General features: G+C 35.9%; 2 protein-coding genes across 4 annotated transcripts; one reads left to right on the top strand and one right to left on the bottom strand.

The window, feature by feature from the left end:
- Positions 1-515: 515 nt before the first annotated feature.
- LOC118275543 (39S ribosomal protein L40, mitochondrial) lies at positions 516-2,530 on the bottom strand. Its single transcript, XM_035593548.2, has 5 exons — positions 2,365-2,530; positions 2,172-2,264; positions 1,847-2,017; positions 1,166-1,364; positions 516-686 (listed from the first exon to the last, which is right to left on the bottom strand). The coding sequence occupies exons 1-5, from the start codon at positions 2,397-2,399 to the stop codon at positions 570-572; spliced, it is 615 nt and encodes a 204-aa protein (XP_035449441.1). The 5' UTR covers positions 2,400-2,530; the 3' UTR covers positions 516-569.
- A 3,896-nt stretch (positions 2,531-6,426) lies between these two features.
- On the top strand, positions 6,427-22,729 carry LOC118275809 (dopamine receptor 4). Of its 3 annotated transcripts, none has more exons than XM_035593890.2 (4): positions 6,427-6,950; positions 17,509-17,643; positions 19,511-19,660; positions 19,992-22,729. In XM_035593890.2, the coding sequence occupies exons 1-4, from the start codon at positions 6,689-6,691 to the stop codon at positions 20,909-20,911; spliced, it is 1,467 nt and encodes a 488-aa protein (XP_035449783.2). In that variant the 5' UTR covers positions 6,427-6,688; the 3' UTR covers positions 20,912-22,729. The 3 variants fall into 3 exon arrangements, with proteins under 3 accessions (XP_035449783.2, XP_035449784.2, XP_035449785.2); XM_035593891.2 differs by having other exon boundaries at positions 6,436-6,950; positions 21,928-22,729; XM_035593892.2 differs by having other exon boundaries at positions 6,904-6,950; positions 17,509-17,609; positions 19,992-21,951.
- Positions 22,730-23,170: the final 441 nt, after the last annotated feature.

The following is a 23,170-nucleotide window of genomic DNA, read 5'->3' as shown; positions in this document are numbered from 1 at the left end:
ATGGTGAAAAGCGGGTATACACTGTACATTGTATACTTACCCCTTCGGCTTCGGGGATAAAAAGGCGTGACTTTGTGTAAAAATAACAGTTTACTCACGTAAACATTTACTAACTACTTCCGCGGGGGGAGGGGGGGTCAGTCACTCTGCTCGGCTCCTTTTAATAGTTGCGTGATGTTTTATAGTCTCCTTCTCCGATAAATGAACAATTAACACAAAAATATTTTTTCAAAGCGGTAGTTCCGGAGATTAGCGCGTTCAAAATAACTTTTTCAGCTTTATATATTAGTAGGTATAGATTACTCAAAGTAGCCAAGCTAATTATTTATTTATTTTCCTAATAAAACGTGAACGTGACGCGCTGTACCCACTGGGCTCACGCCGTACGCACATGGGTCTCGTTCTGGTCGGGCAGCGAGCTACTCTTGTTCAACGTCCGCAAACCCGCACTTACGGTGGCTAACTTAGACCAATGTAGTGAAGGAATAATTTGAAATGTAAATAAAAGCATAAAATTATAACATAACGTTTATTACACTAATATATTATTATCTAAAGTACAGAGCACACTAATTGTCCCACTTCTTAGATACATCAATATATTCGCCGTCGGGTGTGGCGTAATCCTTAATCGCAGGTGTCGCCACTGTGCCACTCACTTCGTAGGGAATCAACTGCAAGTCGGGCTGTAGACAACAGAGACAATGCATTACCATACACTCATTACAATCGTCGATGAAGTACCAATACCTCCTAAGTGTTGAGAATTAAGTTTGAAACAAGTAGAAACAAGATACGCGCGAAAAACATAACCCTTCCTTGGCAGTCGGGTAAAAAGCTACATATGAATGAATGAATTCAGTCACTTGTAGATATTTTCACGTAACTCTAAAAACTTATTAGTAATGAAATTTTAGATTAAATCTATGTGAATATGTGTTTGATGTGTATTGTAATAAATAAGTAACTTTAGACTTATTTGTCAGTTAGCAGGTTTACGAAGTCTGGAATTGTGCACAATCCTTGTCCGACAGTCGCACTTACGACCACTCGACCAACGAGGTAGTCATAATATATTTATATTACACTACTAACTATACTAAGTAAGTATACTACTACTATAAACTCCTATAGTAGGCTCTTAATTTTACTCCAAAATACTTACCATAATGGCTTCATTATATAAATCCTCGGACTCTTCAAGCAGTTTCTCCAGGGCTCTCCGCTGCGCCCCCATGATTCTGTCCACTTGAGCCACGTTTGCCATGTACTCCTCCTTCTTGTACCTCGCCCAGTCCTTTTGTAGAAGTGCACGGGCCTCTATCACTTCTGCTGATAACTTGGGCTGTGGCCTCTTGCGTTTGCTGAAAGAAACAATATATTTATGGTCATAATTTGTAATTGAACTTCTTTATTAATTTGGTCAGTGACTCGAAACTTATCATATCTCGTATCATTGCAGCTTTTATCCCAGAAGGGGTAGGCATAGGTGCACATTATAGCAACCTTTTAACAACCTTTTTACCTTTACTGATTAAAATTAGGTAATTTTACTTTATTAATTTGGAATAAGGTATTAAATTCAAAGCAGCAAAATAACCTTTAAACATTAGACACACTAGCTGTTTAATATCTTTGTAAAAAATTTCCTACATGCCATTATTCAGCATTAGACATCTTCCAGTATATTATGACAATGTTATCGAGTTTAAGAGATATGGTAAAACTGGGATGAATGAATAAATATTTGGTACACCTTCTAACATATATTCACCCCTTTCTCGTATAACTATTCAACCTTTGAATTCTGTTCACTCTGTTATACGATATATTAATAAATCTTTACCTGAAGTTATCAAGCAGCTCAAGAGGTACTTCCATCTCATCGAGAGGCTTCAACTGTCTAGCATTCTTCTCCAACCTCCTGATCTGTTTCTCCAGCTTCTTACGTCTCCTCTCCTCACGAGCCTTGACAATCGCTGGGTCTATCTTCTTTTTCTTTTTCATTGGTTCAGCCCTAAAATGTATAATGTTGACATGTTATTTGCAATATTTAAGATGAAAACGAGAAATTTATATGATTAAGAGTAAATGAACTTTAGGTGCCGACGTAGGACGGGTGTTTTGATGAGGATATCAACAATCAGATTGGAATAAGCGAAATATCTTACCATAGTTGATCTGTAATTTTAAACTGCACTGCTGCGGTCGTTGTAATGTTTCTACTACTAATGGGAATCTTTGTAGCGGGACATATTGCTAACCTGCAATGAAACCATTAAATTATTAGCACTTCTTACAAAAATAAATCATATAATAGTATTTTTATAGGTTATGTTGATGAATGCTTTCCAAACCACCTACCTTGAAAATTGCCTTAGTAACGACAAATTAAACATTGTTTTTACACAACTTGTGTATTAAAGTAATAGTATTATAAATTAAAATTAAAATAAATAGATCCACAAATAGAAAAACACTTGTGTACGTTCCTTTTTACTGTCCAAATTGACATTTGTCAATCAAACGTCAAAACCGGATAAGTGAATAACATTTTCCTTTTATTAATGTCGCGGAAAATGAAAATAATACACATGTTGGCCTTTTTTAGTTTTTAATAAATAATATTTTTTTATTTCATATTTGCAACAAAATCAAAAAACGTATTTTATTTCAATCGTGTAATGGAACGCTAGTCCTACGTTCCGTTGCACGAATCATACTTACACATCGAGCATGGCTGACGCTATTTTGTTACCTCTGGCTTGCCTGGGCAAGTGGGCAATGCTAAGAAACAATATTGTGTGTTCTAGCAATTTTTTATTCGATCTTTTGTGAATATGTGATTTTTATTTCAAACGAATTGTCAACTCAATTCAATTGCCAAAGTTTCAATTATGAAGTAACGCAACTTGAAGTAATGCTACCGTAGCATAGACTATGTAGGTAGTCTGACTCCACTAATGAATCTGTAAACAAATAATGTAGGTAGCAATGCTACCTACATTATTTGTCACTTGAATAGGGACCTAAGTACACCGGAGTAACACCAGGGCCTCACAGAAAACCGACGTGAAACAGCGATTACGTTGTTTCACTTGTAAACACAGTGAGGCACTTGTAACGCCTTTGCTGTTCGCCTATCGGGTATCCATGGACGACGGTGATGGCTTACCGTCGGGTGACCCAACTGCTCGTTTACCGCATATACCATATAAAATATAATATGTACCTATTCCACTGCAGGTATGTCGAGAAAAAGGAAAATAATAATTTATTTTACTTATAAAATAAACAAATGCATATATGTAAGTATCTACTTAGGTACCTAGAACTGTCTGTGTATTTAGATTTTGGAAACCACACTCAATATTTATTGTTTCGTAAATCAATAGGTAGAGGTAGAGAAAAATATGTAGTTACGTGGTAATCGTCGAAGTATTTTTTCCTTAGTTACATCGAGTATTGTCTAAAGGAATCATGTGACTATTTACATATATTTGATGATGAGGTTTAACTGTCCATTGTGAGTCAATCGCCATCGCTAACGAAGATAATGGGAGCCATTTTCTTCGCTAATAACCTCATGATCAAAACAATTCCTCGTACACAAAGATAACGTGTCATTTTGTATACCTACACCGTTGTATGGCAGTACCTGTACCTGAATATTTTTTTAACAACATTATAAGTACCAAATCCTTGCTATAGAAACTAGTGAAATAATATGATCAATGCCATTAGGTATTGTTCCGCCTACCTCTTAATGTGCTTAACGTGTTTCTCCACCAAAGATGTGCTATGTAGCTATGCTACGAAGTTATAATAAGCAGTGCAACTATGTGACCATTCCCACTGATACTAAGCTATGTACCTGTGCGAGGCCGAGGAAGATGCGCAGTTCGAGTATGCGATGTATTGATAGTAGGGAAGCCATCCATAGCACACATCCATAGCATGCTATGGATAACACGCAGACATATCACGCAGCTTTTTCCATATAAAAAATCCGTTTCCACCAGTGCTAAGCTATGTGTACCAATGAATATGATTGGTGTAAGCCAAACGCATCCATAACAACGTAGCATAACAAAACTATGGTGGAAAAGCAGCCTAAAGCCTAAAGACTGTGATTCATATTATCCACATTATTTGTGTCTCTATACATACATTTATATGACACTGTTTTCCAGGCAGTGAAATTTTTTACTTAGTATACTTCCAGTTTTCTATGTTTCGATTCTTATATTAAAACAGAAAAAAAGAAAAACTACCTATTAAAGACCGAAGGTACTACGCAGTCGAGTACCTACTACATAATAAATAAGTATTCATATCTAAATCGACGTCATCCAACATCCGTGACTGTCTACGAGGTGCTGAACCCCGAATTCAATATTCAGAGCACGGCATCCTTCTGCATCTACCTAGTCCTTCGGGGAAATCCTCTGTGCATCTTCGTCACCACAATTTATGATATTAACGAGGCATAAACAAGTGGTCAAAATAATTCTTATTATGTATGTTCTTTACATAATCACGGGACCACAGGGTCCCGGACCTTTGGAAGGCGTACGAGGGGCCGAAGCCAACTCGCAGAGGCCCGTTGAACAATTTTAATCTAAATGTAAGGGGACATCAGCCGGCGATTATCTCTGTATGCACTATGGAAGTACACCAAAGGACAATCCCCGGTTGATGCAGGACTATTGTGAGATATGGTAAAAGGAAATGATAGGGATATGGGTGTGGGTGGCTGTGGAATAGTTAACCGGTTAACTATGGGGACTATGGCCCCTGCCCCTGACCAATATTGAAAAATACGGATAAACAAGCAGGGGGTGACTCGCAAACTCAATAGTGGGCCCCTGAAACGGCCGCTAGCATGTAGCGACAAGGGAAGCAACATCCGTTGAGCTGCTTGAGGAAGGGGAGGCATCCCACGGCTATCAGAGCAATCCCGGAAGTACGGTCAAGACCCCTACCAGCATCTTACTGGGATACGTCCTTCCCCCAAGTGGAGCTGAAGGCAACTCCACTCTTGCGAATCTCCACTCAAACCAGCCGATTAAGGCAAGAGTGAGGTAGGAGAGGCCACTCCGGATAGTCACGAGTACCAACCGGAGTTAAAAAGTAGGGCCTCTCCCGGGAGTCAGGTCCGTGGGGTCGCCACTGCCCAACAGCTCGCCACAAGCTGCCTTGCGGACTTTATTATTATCAATAAGGTTTACCAACCAATAAGTGTGGGATAGCAATGCTTCGGCACGAATGGGCCGGCTCGCCTGGAGTGATACCACGGCCTCACAGAAAACCGACGTGAAACAACGCTTGCGTTGTGTTTCGTTGTGTGAGTGAGGTTACCGGAGGCCCAATTACCCCCTTCCCAATCCCTGATTCCCCAATAACCCTTAAATTCCTAACCCCCAAAAGGCCGGCAATGCATTTGTAACGCCTCTGGTGTTTCAGATGTCTATAGGCGGCGGCGATTGCTTACCATCAGGTGATCCGTCTGCTCGTTTACCGGCTTATACAATACAAAAGATCATTCATAGTTTCCTCATATTTCCTACAAAACAAATAAAACGAAGCCATTTTGCTTTGTAGTGTTTGCCAAATATTTACATTGTACGTGTTACAGTTGCTCGCCATTATGAATATACAAGTCCGGCAGAATTGTAAAGATTTCAGGAGCCTCGGTAACTACTTAGTTAGTTACTTGAAATATTTTTTTTGTTAAACATCCTCATTGAACGTATTTGTATTCAAAGCGAAGCACTGAGCACTTGTGATGAACATAATTGGCAATAACAGCTGTATGGACATGGCCCTATTCAAAGCAGAAGGAAACTAAAATTTTGCTGATATTTCACTGGTTCTGAGTGGTTCTGTACACTCCTTGAATCAACATTGACACTATTTTAGCGTCACCATTATCATCAGCTGAGGGTAGATCTCTGTATCATTTAATCATTTCATTTTTATAGTTTAAGGGCAAGAGCTGCGGAAAACGTAACAGGTTACCGGGGCTCCGGCTCAAAGCAGGAGAAGGAACGGGGTGGTTTTTAGTCAGTAAGAGTCTGACACTCCTTCCCGCCTCACCCAAGGCGGAAGAAGTCATTGGATGACATACCCTACTCAAAAAAAAGGCAAGCTAAACCTGTAAGCGGTAGCTTCATTGTTTTGTATTATTGAATTTTGTATCATAATATAATGGGACTGTCATTTAACTATTAGGAAATGAGTCCTAATTAAAAAAATAATTAAAAATAAAACATTAACACTAGTTTCTCGTTCGAAAAAAAAACTGGATTCAGCTCCGATAGATATTAATTTAAACACAACTAAAGAAAAAACTGAATAAACCAGTTACATTCTAAAAATATGACAAAAACTATAAAGGTCTATATATCCATCCGTTGCCAAAAGCGATTGCTTAAGCGCTGCAAAACATAAAATCGATTTTCAAATATCGCGTGACCACATAAACATTGTTGAGGAACCATAAAACATGTAAATCAAGTCATTACAATAAACAAAACTTCGACCAGAGTCAGTGTCATCGTCATGAGTCCGTGGAGCTCGGAGTCATTCTCCACTGACGACCGACGGCATCTACATGTGCTCGCTAATATTTCGTCACTTTATTTTATTTGTTAAACTCGTCCGAATGGTGCGGTAAACCAAAATCATGGAGCTCGAAGACACGAATATTACGAACTTTAAAACGAACGTGACGTTAGACCAAGTGATGGATTTTTTTAACTTAAACCTTTCTAATGTGAACCAAAGTGAAGTGTCACAAATACATTTGTTCGACCTGTACGAAGCATACAAAACTATTGAGAAGGAACAGTTGATGGTGTACAAGTCAGTGGCTTATATCATCGGGACTCTCATCATTTTGAGCAACTTGACAGTTGTTATATCTAGCGGACTGATACTAAGAAAAGGTATGCATCACTTCACTATTTACGATGTATTTAATAATGTGTAATTAGCATATTGTGTCTTAAATAAACTCTTGTACGGGTTTGCTTAGATATTCAAGGTTCAGCACAAACAATTTTGTCTGTCTGGATAAAGATTTTTGTATCTGTCATAGGTACCTATTTATAATAGGTAGTTGAAATAAAACATGTGCACTGTGTTTTCAAAGATTTCAACATAAAATATAACTTAATTAACAACTTATTTCCTATTACTTTCTCTATCTAGCTTATGGCAGGTTTGGCTGAAATAGATGTCAATATCCTCATTCAGTGTATTCGTTATACGCTAGGAATTTGTCAACACTAAACTGACTCATCAAAAACCCAGTGATTATTTTAAAATACACCTTTATAGCGCTAAGTATCCAAGCGATTGTTGGAAGCATTTCGAATGAATCAGGATTTGTCCAAACAAAATGTTTGTAAACACTTAATTTGATGGCCATGTTTTTGTTTACTGTCACGTTACCTTATTGTGCAACCTCCTTACTTATTTTAAACTAAGAACCTACGTGACAAGCCTGTAAGAACCTTCTTAAGAAGTATGTCTAAACGTAATAAAAAAAAGTAGGTTTATGAAATTCGATTTTTAAAACTTTATTGTGACGTTACACTTAATATGCAACCTCCTTTCTTATTTTAAACTAAGAACCTACTTGACAAGCCTGTCTAAACAGAAAAAAAAAGGTTTATGACGTTCGGTTTTTAAAATAAACATTTCTAATACTTTTTTTTTAGAAAAGCCATTTTTAAAACATGAGTCAGATTGAGATGGTCGTTTGTTTGCGTTTTCGAACAGGTTGGATAGTAGGCTATATCCACAAGCATTTAATGACACAGCAGAATATTTACCGGGGCTAAAGTTTATATAGGTTTGTAATGTACCTTTACCTACTACATTATTTACTTACAATGAGCTAGACACCTACTTACATAGTCTTTCAAATATCTAGACGCGCTGCTTGATACCTAACGGAGAATAAATTATTTTGCTAAACATAGGTACATAATTTATCTGAATTCTATTAATTATCATTTCTTATACTTACATCTATTCATTATCATTTCTTATGAATTTTTACTTTGTAGACCACCATCATCATTTGTGTTTTAGTTATTTATGTGGATTATCTTAAGCAGAAAAAGAAAAGAGATTTTATTTTGCATTCAATAATGCTGTTCTTTGTGTTAAGTTACGGAAGTAATTTAACATAATTATTAAATCGGATTAGAAATTTATTGACCAAGAATTTGGTTTCGTAATTTTTTTCGAAGATCATTAAACTCAAACAAGTTTAGTTGTAACTATCTATCGTTCAATGAGATGTACCTACTCGTAAATTAATTCCAGGCTCATTTTCCGGCTAAAACCAATACGCCATGATTCTGAAATGATGAATCAACTTAAACTCAGTTCTACGCCTGTTTTTCCACCAGAGATGTGCTATGCTACGTTGCTATGGATGCGTTTGGCTTCCACCAATCATATTCATTGATACACATACCTTAGCACTGGTGGAAACGGACTCAGCTAAGCTGTTTTTTATATGGAAAGATGCGTGCTAGAAATAGCTTCCCTACTATCAATACATCGCATACGCGAGCATCGCATCTTCCTCGTACAGCTACATAGCTTAGTATCACTGAAAACGGTCACATAGTTACACAGTTTAGCTATTACATCTTCGTAGCATAGCTACATAGCACATCTCTGGTAGAAAAACATAAAGTCAAAGTCAAAGCATTTACCTATTTCAATTAATCTTAAATTAGGCACTTTTGAAACGTCAAATTGAATTGTCCGTCAGTCTGTCTGTCAGTGAAGGTAGGTGCTCGTTCCAAAGTGTAGCATATAAAGTCCAAATGACCGTTAGAAAACAAAAACACAAGAACAACGATGCATTAAATAGAAACAAAATTGGAATGACCAATCTAAAAACCAAATATGGAAATACATAAGTATTATCAACATGAACGGTATTTCAATGCGGGATCTTACTTGAGTATGACGATACGCTGTGTTAATTAAGGGAGCAAACATAAATAGTGACCGATCTGCCCATAGTAATGCTACTTAGCTGCCTATTTCCTTACGTAATGCGTTACTTACAGAAATATAAATCACGCAATATTATCAGTCATTTTTATCGTGATGCTAAAGTTCTTGCAGTCACTCTCTCCGTGCGTGCTTTCCACAATTCTTTTACGTGTTTCTTGCTACTTTTCTGCCTTAGGTATGGCCGTCGTAAGCAACAACCGCCTATAACTGCTGGATCGGCAGATCCTATTAAATTCCTCCATCATAGTACTCCTTTAAACTATAAACTGAATAATTGACTTATTACCAGCTTTTAATTCATAATTCATAATTCTTTATTGCAAATCCACAATGTAAAGATAAGATGGTAATATAAATAACATGGTAGCAATCGTGGACCCTGATGGGCACAGCAAATAGTAAATTAGAAAATTAGAAGAGAGGAAGGCGTTGTATATAAGTACCGTATAGAATTATTTGTTTATGCTCAAGTATTCATATTCCTTTTCAATGTATGTATAGGTACTATTGTTATTATGTTTGTATTTTTAGTAGGTGTTTACATATAAGTATATTTTTGTACATTATGTTTGTATTTTTAGTAGGTGTTTACATATAAGTATATTTTTGTACATTATTTTATTAGTTTATCCGTTCTAAATTTATTATATTTATTTTATTGTATTATTTATATTTGTGATTGTATTGAATATTTTATAATTTTTTGTTACAACTGAATATTTTGTTGTTAATTATTTTTATATTTAAGCTGGCCTTGATGAAAAAATAATATATAGTACGTTATACCATAAAATGTATTACCCATTTATAATTATTCATTATATTTGTATTATATTCACTGATCGTGTAGTAATATTTGCTTTAGGGTGTTTAGGAACTTCGTGTAGCTAGGCTCATCTTTTATTTTGTTGGGTAATTTATTATATATTTTGATGCACATTACATATGGGCTATTTGAGTGTAGTGTCATGTTGGATGTAGGTAGCATAAGCAAGTTTTTGTGTCTCAATGATCTATTTGTGTGTCTGTCTCCGCGCTTTGTAAATAAGGTAGAGTATCTCATAACGAATTTACATATTTCTAGAATATAAATGCATGGTAACGTAAGTATTTTGTTAGGGTTTACAACTGTCTGTTTGTTCAATGTTTGTAAGTATTCGGATTAGTTTTTTTTGTTGTATGAAGAGTGATGGTGCGTCCGTGCTGTTACCCCACATGATGATGCCGTAGCTAAGTCGGGAGTGGGCGTAAGCATAATAAGCACTCAGTGAAGTTGGTAGGTCTGTGGTTATTTTTAATTCTCGAAAAGCGTAAGTGAATTTGGAAATCTTGGATTTAATGTTTTGGATGTGTGTCTTCCAGTTGATATGAGTGTCTATTGTAAGTCCGAGAAGCGTGAAGTCGTCGACAACGTCTATTTTTATATTATTAGTAGAGAAGTTAATTGTTATTGGGGATTTTTGGTAGGGATAAAAGGTCATAATTTTTGTTTTTTTGTAGTTTATTTGTAAGTTATGTTGATTCATCCATTCTGTAGTTTTATTGAGTATAGTTTGTAGTTGTGTATTTATTTCTGTTTCGTTACGGCAGGAAGTAAGAAGGGAGACGTCATCCGTGAATAGTACACAAGGTTCATTCATAATTTTTGGAAGGTCGTTGTTCATAGTTCGCAGTTAAAGTCATGTACAAGTACGATAAACACTGAATTCTTTTATAGTATACACGTAACCAAGCGACGAGAACGACCATGGACACCCAAAACACCAGAGGCGTTACAAGTGCGTTGCCGGCCTTTTGAGGGTTAAAAATTTAAAGGTTGTTGGAAAATCGGGGACTGTAAAGATTGGGGAGGAGGTAATTGGGCCTCCGGTAACCTTACTCACACAACGAAACACAACGTAAGCGTTTTTTCACGTCGGTTTTCTGTGAGGCCATGGTATCACTCCAGTTGAGTCGGCCCATTCGTGCCGAAGCATGACTCTCCCACACTTAAACTTCTGCAGACATAGGTATTAAAGTTCTAGTACAAATGTCACTAACCTTGAGTGCTCATGGAGTGTCGCCATCAACGTCACGCCCAGCCTCATGGGTAATCATAAAGACTTTGCCCCGAACATCTAATTTAGCGAATTATCATCCATAATAAACAATCCACATTCAGCATGGGCATTTATTATTCATACTGCCATAAAACTGATCTATTTTTGTTACAAATATGGAAATTGTTTCTTTTTATGGCCTATTTGACGTAATCGGTGTTGTTTGTGATTTTGAGCGATGCAGACCGCTACACTTCCTGCTTGGTGAATCTGAACCCTTTATAACCTGCGATCTACAAGACGCTGCTAAGCATAGGATATTATTGAAATCCCCTTTGCGCAGAGGAGGCTCATACTAACATAAGTAGGTACAAGAAAGGAATGTCAGGAGTTGTTGATATTGTTTTAATGTAGTGATTTTGCTAATATCGAGGATCGAAGTGGTAAACTAGATTTCCTTGGTTATTCCTTGTTGATGTTCGAAGAATAATCAGATTTTTTATTTGAGCATGAGCAATGAGCATCCAAAGGTTTTTTTGTTCATTTTAAAACTAAATAGGTAATTAATGGTGGACTAACTAACGGGAAATCAAACCCTCTTGAAGACCTACTTTATTGGGAGTTTCTCCATTTTTGTTTACCGGTTTTCCAGCTCTTGATGCTAATTATTCAGACATCAAAGTATACTTATGTTTTTGAGAGATAAGAAGTATATCTGATATAGTTTTTATTCGGTTTTTAATACAGTAATATTAGGAGAGGATCTTAAATGTAATTTTGATTCTTTAGTATTTAATATTTACACAGCTACGTTGTAACCCAGTCAATAGATGTTAATCTTAATCGACATAACCACATTTGAACAAGTTTTTATTGCATTATAATCAGTTTTTTTACTCACCTAATCTTACAAGTAACTCGCTTAAAAATATGTATGACATTTTGATATTATTCCGATTCCTTTGATAGAAATAAGGATTGCTTATAATATATATTATTTTAAGAAACTTATCAGTATTAATAAAACTTTTTTTTTGTATGGGGACAATCATCGAATGTCTCTTCCTGCCCTAGATAAGATGAGAGAACTAAATTATAAACCTAAAATGGTTATAAATAAATGATAAATGATATTTATTTTGCAAATAGGTTATAAAATAACACTTTTACACGTCAATCTTTTAAATAACTAGATGAGGCCGGCATTTCCTATCCGACTACTCTGAGAAGAAATGCCGAAACAAACTCAGAGGTCATAGTCTCTTTTAAAGTCCAGACAAAATCAATTAAAGATGTCGGAGAACCGTGCAAGTTGATTCTGTAGTGGTCTTTTGAAGAAAGAACCACAGCAGTTTGAGCGGACCTGTTCAGATGGCAGCACGCATGTGTCAGTTTACAATCAGCTCAGCTGACGGCTGTTGCTGAATGATCCGACGAACAACACCAACCAAAAGAACATTTGGGTAGGCCACACAAATGCTCAAACTGTCAGAATATAATTTACTAAAAATAAAATGACTAGCAAAAGTCTCACACGGTCCTCAAACTAACAATTTTAAAAGGAAATATAAAAATATAAAAGGAAAAAAATATATATAAAACAATGTCAAATTATGTTAATGTCAAATTGTATAAAAAATGTAACTATATGTTACAAACATGTCAGCAAGACCTGTGTGGACATTATAGCAGTTCATTCCCAAGCCTGACTATCCTCCAAGTAGTCTTTTATTTTATAAAAAGCTTTACTACAAAGTTTTTCTTTAATAACATTTTTAAATTTACCTAGGTTTAAACTTTGAATATGGCTGGGAACTTTATTGTAAAAGCGTATACATTGACATCTAAACGAACCGCTTATTTTCTTAAGTCTAGTAGTAGGAACAATATATTTATTTTTATTTCTAGTGTTGATATTGTGTATATCACTGTACTTTTTGAATAATTTTATGTTTTTATGAGCATACACTATATTTTCATAGATATATTGAGAGGCAACAGTCATTATATTAATTTCTTGAAATAGTTCCCTGAGAGAATGCCTCGGACTAAGATTATAAATTGATCGAATAGCCCTCTTCTACAGAACAAAGTTAGACTGAATATCAGCAGCATTCCCCCCAGGAGAATACCGTATGACATGATGGTGTAGAAATAACTAAAGTATACTAGACGCGCTGTATTTACATCAGTTAAATTTCTAATTTTTTTTAACGGCATATGCTGCTGAGCTGAGCCTTTTCGACAATTTATCTATATGTGGGGCCCACTGTAGCTTAGCGTCTAGGGTTATACCTAAAAAGATAGCTGAATCTACAGGGTCCAACTCCCCGCCCTTGATTAGCACGCTGGTTTTGACATGCCTAACATTTGGTGTTGTGAATTTAATGCATTTAGTTTTTGATTCATTAAGTAGCAAGTTATTGGCACTAAACCAGCGTACTATTTTTGAGAGAGCACTATTTACATGATCACTGACTAATTGTCCACGTTTGAGTTTAAATAATAAAGAGGTATCATCAGCAAACAGTACTATCCCATGGTTATCCTTTACAAGGTAAGGTAAGTCATTAATATAAATAAGAAATAAAAACGGACCGAGAATTGACCCCTGCGGAACACCCATCCTAACAACAGATCCGGCAGAAATTTTCCCGTTAATCAAACGTTAATCAAGGTTAATCTACCGTAATAGTGCTCAAGCTGATTCCTTCTCCGCGTGAGAAGAAACCTTACCACAATGGTAAAACAGTTTTCAAGCAATACACACACTCCTCAAAATACATAGGCATGTCTACCTACAAACTTTTTAATGTTATGCAAATAGTGCGTGTCAGGTTGGCTTAGCAACGCTACTGCGAATCGAGTCACGGGTCAATTATCACCTGTCATCACCCGAGGATTAAAAAAACCAGAACATTACTATAGCAAATACCTGCTTATCCCTGTCATATCTACTATGTCGTTTTAGTATTTACATACTTGCTTTGTTTACCTACTCCGTAATATACGAGTGGCATACCCAAAAATCATCGATCATTAATTTATACTAGCTACTTCCGCGCGGTTACACCCGCTCAGCTTGGCTCCTATGAATCAAAGCGTGATGTTTTATAGCCTATAGCCTTCCTCGATAAATGCACTATCCAACACAAAAAGAATTATTCAATTCGGACCAGTAGTTCCGGAGATTAGCGCGTTCAAACAAACAAACAAACAATCTCTTCAGCTTTATAATATTAGTATAGATTAGTGATCGAAGCCAAAAATTAACAATGTGGATGTCTTGCGGCTGTTGCTGATGATGAAAACGGGGTTGAAATCTAGACTACATCTTTCAGATACTCCAAGTTTTAAAAAGTACATATACCTAAAATTTAGGGCCTATTTACGGTCTAAATAGTCCTCAACGTCTTCATCATCATCATATCAGCCACAACAAGTCCACTGCTGAACATAGGAATTGGGGTAAACAAATTGGTGTGATCTTGGTGGCTATTAGGTACCCACCTTCCTACATACATAGCATGTCAAAAATCCCCCTATTGTTTTTGAATTTGGTTTTAAATAGCTCTACTTACTAAGAAGTCGGTTATGTCCACAATACCAACATAGATTTCCTGGTAATATAATATATATTTCACTACATCTATGTATAAAAATAATCACAGATGTTTGTAAAAATCTTGCATAGATACTTTAGGTACTTACACAAACACATCGTGAATCACAGTTCTCCGAATTTATTATACCTAACTCGTACTAATAAAATTGTGAACTAAACGTGACACGAATAACTTTAATATATAAAGTTAAATGTTTATTTATGGATCGTATCTATTTAAATAAGTCGCAATCATTTAAATAAGACGCAAAATAATGGGAAAATGCAAAAGAATTAATCAATCTCGTTAATGCAGGTTATTACACCTGATTACCTTTTTTGAGGGGGAAAGTCATCCAATGACTTCTACTGCCTTTGCGAAAGGGAGTGTCAGACGCTTACTGACTAAAAACCACCCTGTTCCTTTTCCTGCTTTGAGCTGGAGCCCCGGTAACCTGTTACGTTGACCGCAGCTCTCGATAGGTGATTAATGATTATCTACCTAATTGATTAATAAGAGACAGCCACTAAGTAAAACAACAAATAAAATAACAAGACCACAAAACAGTTAACTGTGTATGATACCCAATAAAAAACTAAAGACATAATAAACAACAAGTATAAATAACAACTAGATACTTATTGGGAATTCCCACATACATGATTTGTTGCTGTTGCAAAAATTTATTACGAAACGATGACATGTGTACACATTCTTAGATACCTCTCTCCTCAATCTTTGGACTAGCCGACAGTGAAGGCTTCGCTTTAAACTTCGAATTAACAAAAGTGTGTCAGTAGTCCACATTTTTACTGATTATTTTAGCGGTCAATGACTGTTGTACACGTTGACTGTTCCGGTAGACAAGTCTCTGGCTGGTTTGCAGTCCTGTCAGTCAAGCAGACAATCATAATTCTCACTATGAGCATTATTTATCTACTACAGATAGGTTCTGTTAACTTACTGCCGATTTCAATAATCTTTAAAATCTGCAGATTAAGATCGATTTTGACATTCGTTTTATAGATAGTTGATGATAGTTTCTGTCAAAAATTTTAATTGAAATTGGCAGTTAGTTTACCCATTTCATGTGGAAAATCAGGACAATTTTGTGTGAGACAAAAGAAAACTTAACCAGAAATGGTAAGACATTAGAACTTAAGACGGGATATTTACCAAGTTTGTTTATGTCTATGAGTTTCCGATATTTCGGCACTGTTGAAAGCGCCATGATCACAGATGAACAGTTCATTCGTAATGGAACATAGTAATTATCCCGTCTTTTTTTGAGGGAGGAAAAATCATCCAATGTCTTCTCCCGTCTTGGGCGAGGCGGGAGGGAGTGTCAGACTCTTACTGACTAAAAACCACCCCGTTCCTACTCCTGCTTTTCGAACCGGAGCCCCGGTAAACCCGCTAGGTAGTCCGCAGCAAGTTCTTATGTTAGTGTTAATGATCATGTTATTTTATAGAACTAAAGACAATAAATATCACTCCTTACTGTTTCTCCTATGGAGACTGTGTTGGTAAAAACACTACTTACATTACACGTATGCTCATTGAACATTTATCATTAGTTATAGCTCCCTACAATAATTGGACAAGTCCTTACGCTTTATTATCGCCACCTGCAAGAAACAGTAGCCCAAATTGAATCCATAATAGGAGTTCATTGTCAAATGACAACAATACATAAGCACCTATTAAAACATTATCTAGGTATAATGGGAACATGAATTGTACGCTATTCCTAACACGTATAGTTTATTTAAATGTTATGTTTGTGATACATAATTATATTTAACATACAACATACAATAAAACATTAAGTAGATACTAATCGCGTATTCTACTACAATATTTTTATTTATGTCTCGTTCTTTAATTTAGGGGGTTAAAGGCATGATTCTGTGTGACGTAAGGTAAGGTACGCATTCCGTATGACGTCATCAGTACGCATTGCATATAGGCATTGCTGATGATGCGGTCCGTACGATGCGGATCAGTGGACGCAGTTGTATGAGTTTCTATACAAGACAAACTAAAATCCGTTGCGTGCGGTGCGTGTGATGCGTACGATGCGGGTCTGTGGACCTTAAAAGTGGATTAAGCGGACGTCACTGGGTGTTTTAACTCTGAAATTTTTGACATTAATGATATTTGTCAATATGCAAACCGCTCTATTGCGAAACACAACAATAACACCACCATAATTGGCGAAAAATTGCTATAAATACACAATTATTTATTTTTACTATTGATATTCTTTTGTAATAAAAATACAAAAGCAATTTAAATATTCAACAGTGTTTCGAAACTAAGGATTAGATTGTTCCACGAGACGGAAAAACGTGATCGACATCATTTGAATATGAAGGATGCTGTTGGGTAAAAATCTGTACCTCTACCATGAGTTAGAAGAATTTTAGTTTTACAGGTGACCGGTAAAGGCGTTGTAATATTTTATATACAAAAAATATATGTCGTCGCTAGCGACTCTGACTGCACAGTTGGCAAGGTGGCTGGGCAACTGGCTGCCGTGCATCGTGTCGCTGGTTCGATTCCCGCACGGAACAACTCTTTGTGTGATCCACAGATTGTTGTTCCGGGTCTGGGTGTCATGTGTATGTGAACTTGTATGTTTGTAAACGCACCCACGACACAGGAGAAAATCCTAATGTGGGGCAACGTTTTAAAAAGAAACAATAATACTATCGACGAATACTTACTATTGCTTCCATATTGCTCCAAATTCATGGTAGACGTACTGTTCAATAGTCTGAATGTGAATATCAATGTTATGCCTTTTGTTTCAGGTCAACAACCAAAGAGCACATATCTCCTTCTTGGCAATGTGTCCCTCGCTGACACCATCGTCGGGTTCTCCCTAATTTTCGGAGTCACAGTGGACAACTCTGTGAGTTCCAACCCCTTGTGTATCTTTCAAATAGGTAAGCTGACATTCTTTTAGGATAACCCATTTAATTGATTTCACTTTAGTACATTTTCCGCCTAAAGATAAAGATAGATAGTTTATTTTGCAAATATATGTTATACGACAAGCATGTAGTGTTTAGTTACATTGCGGGCTCAGCCATATTTTACAAAGAGGCATGCAAATATAAATTAACAAATTATAATAGTTAAAAATTCAAGTCTTAATTTACCTACCTAAAGTTACCTAGGTGACCTATTATAAATAAATAAACCACCATTCTGTCACCACTATTAATAAAATTGGTTTGTTATGTTTCACCAACATAACTAAAAAACAGTAGTAAAATTTTATAACAACATTATCTGTTGATATTCTATCAGCGGAAAATGATAATTATCCATAGGTAAAGATTAAATACTTACTTAATCATCGTAAAAAAGTATAAGTTGGCGTGAGTGGAGCTTACATGGTAATATCCATTACTATACCTATTATTACTTAATTACTGAATGGAACTAATAAAATGTTATCCAGCAGTCAGCAACATAGCAAAAAATAAAACAGCAATTGCATATCAACAAAGATATCATAAGCCACAGAAATAATCACCTTTAAAGCAGCAATTTGTCTTTTACATAATTCATAAACCTCATAAATGCTAGGTTGCGTAATAAACGGGTGCATGATTTACATGGAATGCAAAAGCAAATCTGATAACCGTTACGAACTTTTAAGACAAATTAATCATAGGATTATCCAATTTTAGAAATTCGTATCTTGTCTTAATAAATTAAGTATGGACCCAAGTAAAGTCCTTGGGGCACTCCCAAACTCATTATGAAAACTAATAGCTACGTACAAGCCATTCTTTAGTTCTGAACTTTTAAAATATTGGCAATGAAATGCCAAATTACAAAATGCGTGACGTAAACGTTTTAATGTGATATTTTAAACTATTTTTTTCGTTTAGTTTTAATGTTATGTAGTCATAAACTTAACCAAAGTCATCTCTAAGGACATCAATTCAATAATCTAGATGAGCGTAAAGTACTTAAATATTAATTACTAAATTCAATTTGATTTTATATTTTTGTCATTGAATTTATCCAATGACAAAATCGTTTACGTTCCTTTACTAGCTTTACTTCAACATTTGTTGAAATGGCACCAACTTAGACAGGACCCAAATATTATTTACCTATATTTTTTCCAGCGGATCTTTTACAACCCGCCTTCCAATCGTGACTATAGGGACAATCGTCTCGATTTTGAGATAATAATCTTCAGACCGATTAACGTAAGCGTTTGTCTGTAGTTTTTGTCCTAGATCGTGTGGCTTACAATCCGATCCCGCAACAATACTACTTCTTTTCAATAGAAATAGATTGTAGTCAACAATTTGCGTGTTACGAGTATTCGAATAGATAACCGATTGGCACTCATGAATCAGCTATTACATAAGAAGTATTAAGATGTACTCTAAACCAGAACAAAAACCGTGTCAATTAGTTGGTGTCATATTGAATTTCTAAGCTACGAGTACTAGTAAAAAAACTAAGGAGTAGGAGAGATACATACCTAATGTATTTAAAAAGAACAGAAGCGAAATATTTATTATCCACTGCGCCATTGAACTTTTATAAAGTAAAATTATTGAATAGTTACTTAGCCAAATTAAAACATACTTAGACATGCTTTTGAAAATTGAGTGTACACATTCCTATCCAACACTAAAAAGAAGTTCTATAATTATGCTCTATTAAAAATCCTATCTTATAAATCTACTCGTGCTTCATATCTAATAATCATCTTATCTTTACGTTCATTCTCTCTCCCCTATTTCCAAGCGATGCTTACGTTGTATATTTTGTTCTCAACAGGTATGTTAGTATGTCCAGCCATGGTCTCCATCTTCAGCGTGGGTCTCATCGCCGTGGACCGGTACATCTATATCCTCCACGGCCTATATTACCAAAGGTGGTTCAACACCACTCGAGTCAGGATCGGGATCCTATGCATTTGGATGATCGGTAAGAAATTATGTGCCTAATACTGTTTTATGTATTGTGTTATAAACAATTGCAAATTCGTTTTAACAATGTGATTTAAATAAATTTGTCCTCTGCCGCAAGCTAAGAAATGACTGGAGATGGTTGTCAAAATTTTCGTTGTCGACTAAAATTTTCATTACCTTCTGTAATGGAAATTTACAAAAATATTATCTCTTGCTATCTGCATTTACTAAATTACTTTTATGATATGCATACGCATGCTGCAGTGGACGATATATTGTGTTTAACTCAATCGTTTGTGATGCAATGTTACTAAATGTGTGTAAATTGTGTTTAACAATTATTCCAGGTATAACTCTTGGATTCATGCCAGCTACTGGATGGACTAACACAGAGTTGATAGTCACTCGATGTTACTACGTCTCTCTCTTTCCCGGCCCTCTTATACTTATCAACTCCTTCCTTAGTATTGTACCAATCATGGTCGGGCTTGTTCTCTATATCATTATTCTTATAAAAGCCTTAAAAACAGTCAACGTTCTAAACAAAAGCGCAAAAAACAGCAAAGCGTACAGGGAAAATATGAATTTTAGAATCTCTCGTGGTAAAGGCAATGATACTACGTCGAGCACTCCATCCGTTGATGAGGTCCAAAATAAATCAACACCTAAACTCACTAAGAGTGCTTCTTACAATAATAACGTGTATGGAGATGGAGTTATTGCAAAACCGACCTTAAAGACTAAATCTAAAAGTAACCATGAACTCGGTCTTACTCAAACAATGTCAGCAAATAACTTTGAAAATATTGGCAATCGAAGTAAATCTCAGAGTGAGTCAATGATTAGCATTTGTACAATTCAATCTCAAGGATCCAACCCTGACGTCTCAATGCCGAATCTCAAACCTTCAAGGTTTCAGAATCAAGTGAGAAAGATTTGCAACATAAACGCTGCCTCGCGAAGGCCGAAAGAGCCAAATAAATGGAGGGCGATTACTATAGTTATGTTGACTTCTGGAAGTTTCGTAATCACCTGGATGCCATTTTTCATTAGTGTTACTGTGTTTGTGTTTTGCGAAGACAAATTGACAAATCCTAGATGTATGTATATAAGGTACTTACTTGGTGGTCCGTTAGCAACTCTTGCCTTTTTGAATAGCATATTGAACCCCTTGATTTACGCGTGGTGGCACAAAGGCTTTCAAGAATCCGTTAAGAACTATTATAGAGTGTTTATATTAAATTGTTTTTGTAGGATCAGTAGATAGTGCTACTTAGTAATCGTTGTTAAGAATCTCAATTACATTTTATCCAAAGTTATCCATGACATTGTCACGAAGCTCTCTATTTGTGTTGATATTTTTTTTGTGGAATACAATTTCGTGAACTCACCTTAATGAAACGTTTTTACTTGCTTTGACCCTTAATTTTATTATAACTTTCGTGAGACATGCTAAATTTATTATTATGTTAGCTATATAGCTTACTCACGAAACGAGCAACTCGACTAGTTTCAAGCCATGCTAGAGGCTCATATTCATGAGCAGCATTCCACGACACACGACGCAGCGCCTATGGCGAAATGCTGCTCATAAATATGATCCTCAATCGTTTATTAAGAGTAAGTTATCAATGAGTGATGATTGCCTACATAGTTTCATTTCTGTGGCTTCAAAAATCATGTTTATTTTAGAAATTCAACTGTTACCAGTGCTCCACCGCCTTAGTCACTAATGAAACACCAGGTACACTTGATGACCATCAAAATTGTTGTATGTTACTGTTTAACTAGTTATTCTAGATTATTGTATGTTTGTGATAACTTAAACTAGCTTTATGTAATCTATATGTTAATAATACTTGTACATAACTATATTTATTAAGTGCGTAATTTGTATATTATACCTATATGTTTAATGTTATCTAAGATTTAAGGTACGTCATTACGTATGTTGTCATTGTATTGGCCAAATTGTGTTATGGCACCTTGTATTAGCTTATTTTCAGATCTTTTACCATTATTTATACCTTCTAGTTCTAGTAATAGTCTTCTATCAACCAATCATAAACGAGTCATTTCTAAAATAGACATTGAATGATAGATGACATGGACAGTACTTATTGGGCCTAAATTATCTGGACACGATTTATGAGTCAAATCATGTCACTTTACAAAATTCTTTACAGCATACGTGTGATTTAAAAGAAGTGATTTCAGAATAAAGAGTAGCTACATATTTCCAAGTAATCTTATGTGTAATTATTCCATTTACAACCCACACAGGTATATTCATATCCACATTACCAGCGATGGGTTGGACAGGGCGGACGTTCAGGGACTTCAGATGCTGGTACATCGCCGTCTTCCCTTCAGCCCTCCTCCTCGTCCTGTCCATCGTAGTCCTCTCTGTCATCATCATGGTCTGCATCCTATACATCCTCATCCTTCGCAGTGCCGTCAAAGCCGTCGATAAAATCAGAGAGTTCAAAGAAAACAGCTATACGAATAAAGGCTTCATCGATGATTTAGCTAACTCAGCTGCTGTCACATCTAATTCAGATTCTTGTGGCAGCTCTGTTGTGGAGATGCGTAAATTCGATAGTGAAACACAGACTTATCAAAGCGATGCGAGTAGAGATAGAAGAATGGGTTGCTGTAGGATGAGCAGCAGTCATCCAAGTAAATTGAAGGCAGTGAAAACTGTTCTTATAGTAACTTTATGTTTTCTCGGTACATGGGCACCGTACTATGTAGCCGTAATAATGTATGTAAAGTGCGATATCATGAAGAATGGCTACGAATGTATTCCTTTAGAAATATTAACGTTAGGGCCTCTTTATTTGCTAGGCGTTTGCAACAGTCTCTGTGATCCTCTGATTTATGCATGGCGACATTCTGGTTTTAAGAGCACATTAAAGAGGATTTACTGGAAGTGTTTAGCGAAACATAAGATATAAGATGATATAATGACGTCACTCGTTACTCGTAATGATTAATTAAACCTAATATATAAGTGTAAAGCAAACAGTATTGAAATGTTAAAGTTTTTATGAAAAGAAAATAAAATAAATTAAATTGTTTTGTATTTCAATTGTTTTATTTTAAACATAAGTCTTTACGCCTATTCTTTCCGACGGGTTAGGCAGAGGTGCACCTGCACATTACGGCACTTAATGCTACCGTACATGGTACACCCACTTTTTACCATTTGTGTTAAAAGTCCCATGAAATAGAGTGTGTGCCATATACTGGGCACAATTCCAGACTCCGTACTGAGAAATTGTCGAAAAACCGAAAAAGCCCAACCCAGTCGTCGAGACCCCTTGTCTGAGAGTCGCACTTGCAACCACTCGACCAACGAGGCAGACTGAGCCTACTAATGCCTACTAATGGTTCTCATTGAAAAAGCATGTGACAAAGCGAGCATTTACTGAATTGATGTATGGCTTAGCCATTTTTAGTTTTATGAAAATTAACCTTATTTCCTAAGATCAGGGAAGTAATTAAATGGGTGTTATATAATTTT

The sequence above is a fragment of the Spodoptera frugiperda genome, chromosome 8 (assembly GCF_023101765.2).
Source record: "Spodoptera frugiperda isolate SF20-4 chromosome 8, AGI-APGP_CSIRO_Sfru_2.0, whole genome shotgun sequence".
NCBI lineage: Eukaryota > Metazoa > Arthropoda > Insecta > Lepidoptera > Noctuidae > Spodoptera > Spodoptera frugiperda.
The sequence above is the reverse complement of the archived record's forward strand: the minus strand, read 5'-3'. Positions and strand labels throughout refer to the sequence as shown.

What these genes read in the sequence shown, in the direction of transcription:
- LOC118275809 (XM_035593890.2), top strand. Translation starts at nt 6,689, where the DNA reads ATGGAGCTCGAAGACACGAATATTACGAACTTTAAAACGAACGTGACG. An exon ending in CGGACTGATACTAAGAAAAG is followed by an intron (nt 6,951 to 17,508) that starts GTATGCATCACT and finishes CTTTTGTTTCAG; the next exon opens with GTCAACAACCAAAGAGCACA. An exon ending in CTTGTGTATCTTTCAAATAG is followed by an intron (nt 17,644 to 19,510) that starts GTAAGCTGACAT and finishes TGTTCTCAACAG; the next exon opens with GTATGTTAGTATGTCCAGCC.
- LOC118275543 (XM_035593548.2), bottom strand. Translation starts at nt 2,399, where the DNA reads ATGTTTAATTTGTCGTTACTAAGGCAATTTTCAAG. An exon ending in TTACTAAGGCAATTTTCAAG is followed by an intron (nt 2,265 to 2,364) that starts GTAGGTGGTTTG and finishes GTTTCATTGCAG; the next exon opens with GTTAGCAATATGTCCCGCTA. An exon ending in TATATAATGAAGCCATTATG is followed by an intron (nt 687 to 1,165) that starts GTAAGTATTTTG and finishes TGTTGTCTACAG; the next exon opens with CCCGACTTGCAGTTGATTCC.